General features: G+C 48.8%; 1 protein-coding gene across 1 annotated transcript in view; it reads left to right on the top strand.

Moving 5' to 3' along the window:
* The window catches only part of LOC102019656 (SLAM family member 9-like), a gene marked incomplete in the record, with an annotated part of 107,107 nt that overhangs the window by 102,029 nt on the left and 2,564 nt on the right, over positions 1-2,514 (top strand). Inside the window, 1 exon segment of the mRNA XM_013510158.1 lies at positions 1,349-1,645. Within this exon segment, the coding sequence (XP_013365612.1) occupies positions 1,349-1,645 (297 nt within the window).

The raw sequence follows: 2,514 nt of genomic DNA, 5'->3' as shown, positions 1-2,514 counted from the left end.
TGCAGGATTCTATTCAGATTCCAGTCACCAGTATGTAATTTTTCTCCTAAAATGGAGTGTGTTTAATACAAACAAAGAGCAAAATGGAGATTTGTATCAGAGAGAAAATCACTTCAGAGATTTGGGGGAAAATGGGAATTTGGGGATATTTGCAATAACGTTAAAGTAGGTTTAAATTTACTTAATTTGTATGTTACTTTTCTATTGGTGCTGTAACTAATTAATATACATTCTTGGCATAAATACCACAAATGCATTTTCTTAACGTGTCATATCAGAAGTCAGACATGGTTCTCCCTGGTCTGAAATCACAGAGCAGCAGGGCTGTGCTCCCTTCGGTGGGCTCCAGAGAAAAGAGCCCATTCTCTCACCTTGCCAACTGTTTAGTGGCGACCAGAGTTGTTCAGCTTGGTCCCCTTCCTCTGCCTAAACCTGCATCGCTGGGCTGAGTCCTTCTTTCACTGTGTCCTTCAGACCTGCTCTTTTCAGTCTTTCTACTCCTGATGACCCTAGCGATGAAGCTGGCCCATCTGAATTATCTTCAGTAATCTCGTGTTTCATCACTGCTCTCTCCTGTGTAGCCTGGTCCTTGTTCCTTCCGTGCAGCCCCAGCCCAAGGCCAGGCTGGCGCCAGCAGGACTCCACCATTTCAGCTCTCCAGCCTGGAGAACTGTAGAAGAAAAATCACTACTATACTCCTTAGGAAATCTGCTTCCCCAACTGTCTTTCCTTACAATTCCTCTGTGCACAAGAAACTGTCTGCCATGAAGAACAGCCTACACAGCTGGAAGTCACCCGTGTCATCCAGGGTTGGCCGATTAACCTGAAACTTTTTGTGTGGAGCACAAGTTCAGGGCATGATCTAACCATATGCAGAGCTGTCACCCCACTCATGACCACTGCAACTCCACAAATGTCTCTGCTTTAAGAGATGGAGCTTTTCTGTGTCCTCACAGAGATGGTCCGATGTCCTGCTCTGTGAGGCCCGTGCTGCCCCAGGCAGGGTCTGAGCTGGAGGTTTAGGAAAGGAAAGGTTACCGCATCAGGAGGAGCTCTTCTGTCTCAGACCTTTTCCCATTCCAGTAAGGAGCAAATTTCTTATTAATAATGGTCCATGGAAGGAGGAATCCAAGCATTCTTTTCTCTTGGAAATACTTGCAGACTTGCTTAGTTAGGGAAATCACGTGAGGCTTCTCATTGGATACTGTCACTTGCTCAACATTGAGCTTGAGGCAAGTCATGTTTTATTTATAAATTGCTCCTTCCTTCCTCATAGGTCAGTTGCATGGGCTGCAGTGAGACAGTGAGAATGTGTGACATGTGATGATCTTTTTCCTCTCTTCCCCAGAGCCTGTGTCCCCTCCACTGATCCTAGTCAAGGCATTGTCCATTACACCAGGCTGGTGCAATGTCACCCTGGAGTGCAGTGCCACAGGGGCCACAGAGGACCTGAATGTGATCTGGGAGAGCAAGAGCCTCCCCTGGGAGCTGGAGCAGAGAGGGACACCAGGTCCTGGACCCAAACCTTGGGCCCAGGCTGTGAGCCTGTCCCTGAGCGACGCCGACGCCAGCCTTACATGTGTAGTCAGCAATCCCGTGGACCAGAACAATGCCACCTCAGACCTTGGTGACATATGCTTACGAGGTGAGTGCCACCTTCTGGAGGGGAGGGCATCCTGGACCTCAGGGAGCAGTGGAGTCTGGCGGCCCCAGACTTCTCTCCCTGCCGTGTTTGTTAGCACTTCACCTGCACTCGGCCACCCGTGCAGAAGTCTGGAGTCACATCCGTCTCACATCGGCCTGTAAATGTTCCTCAATCCCTGTCCTTCACTGCTGGTCCCAGCAGCAGCCATCCAATGCCTCTCCCACTCTGGGTACAGAGTGACCTTTGGAAAATCAGATCAGACTGTGGCATATGTCAGGGTCATCTCTGTGTCTGACCTCCAGCTACTCCTGTAGGACTCAGGGCTCACAAGTTCTCTGCCCACGTTGTCCACTCGTAAGTACCCTTCACACAGAACTGCTGCTGTATCCCCTGAATATGCACCACCATTGAGAGTCGTGAAGGTGTCAGCTCTTCTAGACAGCTGTCCGGGACAACCTCACACTTAGTAACTGTGCACTCAAGTGTTTCAATCCTACATAGAATAGAAATCCTGGAGATCAGAGTGACATGTTTGCAACTTTTCAATCCTCGTCCAAATAGATCTGGACAATGTGTGTGCGTTAAAGGGGTTTCATTAAATGCACAAAGGACCTGGGACCTGTGTGTGGCCTCCTCCTCTCTGACCTTTCTTCCAGAAGCTGCTGGAGAATCTAATATGTCGTGGTCAGTGTAACCCCTTGGCACAGTGTCCACCCACCTCCTATTCTGGATATTCCAACAAATCTCTCCACTGAGTATGGCCCAGGATACGCTCTAGAATCCCTTCTTTCCCTCCTTTGACCCTAGATAGTTAGTTAGTTACAGCTTCCCCTCCCTCTTGGAATAACCTAGGAAACACTCACTTTCTT

The sequence above is a fragment of the Chinchilla lanigera genome, unplaced genomic scaffold (assembly GCF_000276665.1).
Source record: "Chinchilla lanigera isolate Chin_1 unplaced genomic scaffold, ChiLan1.0 scaffold00222, whole genome shotgun sequence".
In the NCBI taxonomy this organism is placed as follows: domain Eukaryota; kingdom Metazoa; phylum Chordata; class Mammalia; order Rodentia; family Chinchillidae; genus Chinchilla; species Chinchilla lanigera.
The sequence above is the reverse complement of the archived record's forward strand: the minus strand, read 5'-3'. Positions and strand labels throughout refer to the sequence as shown.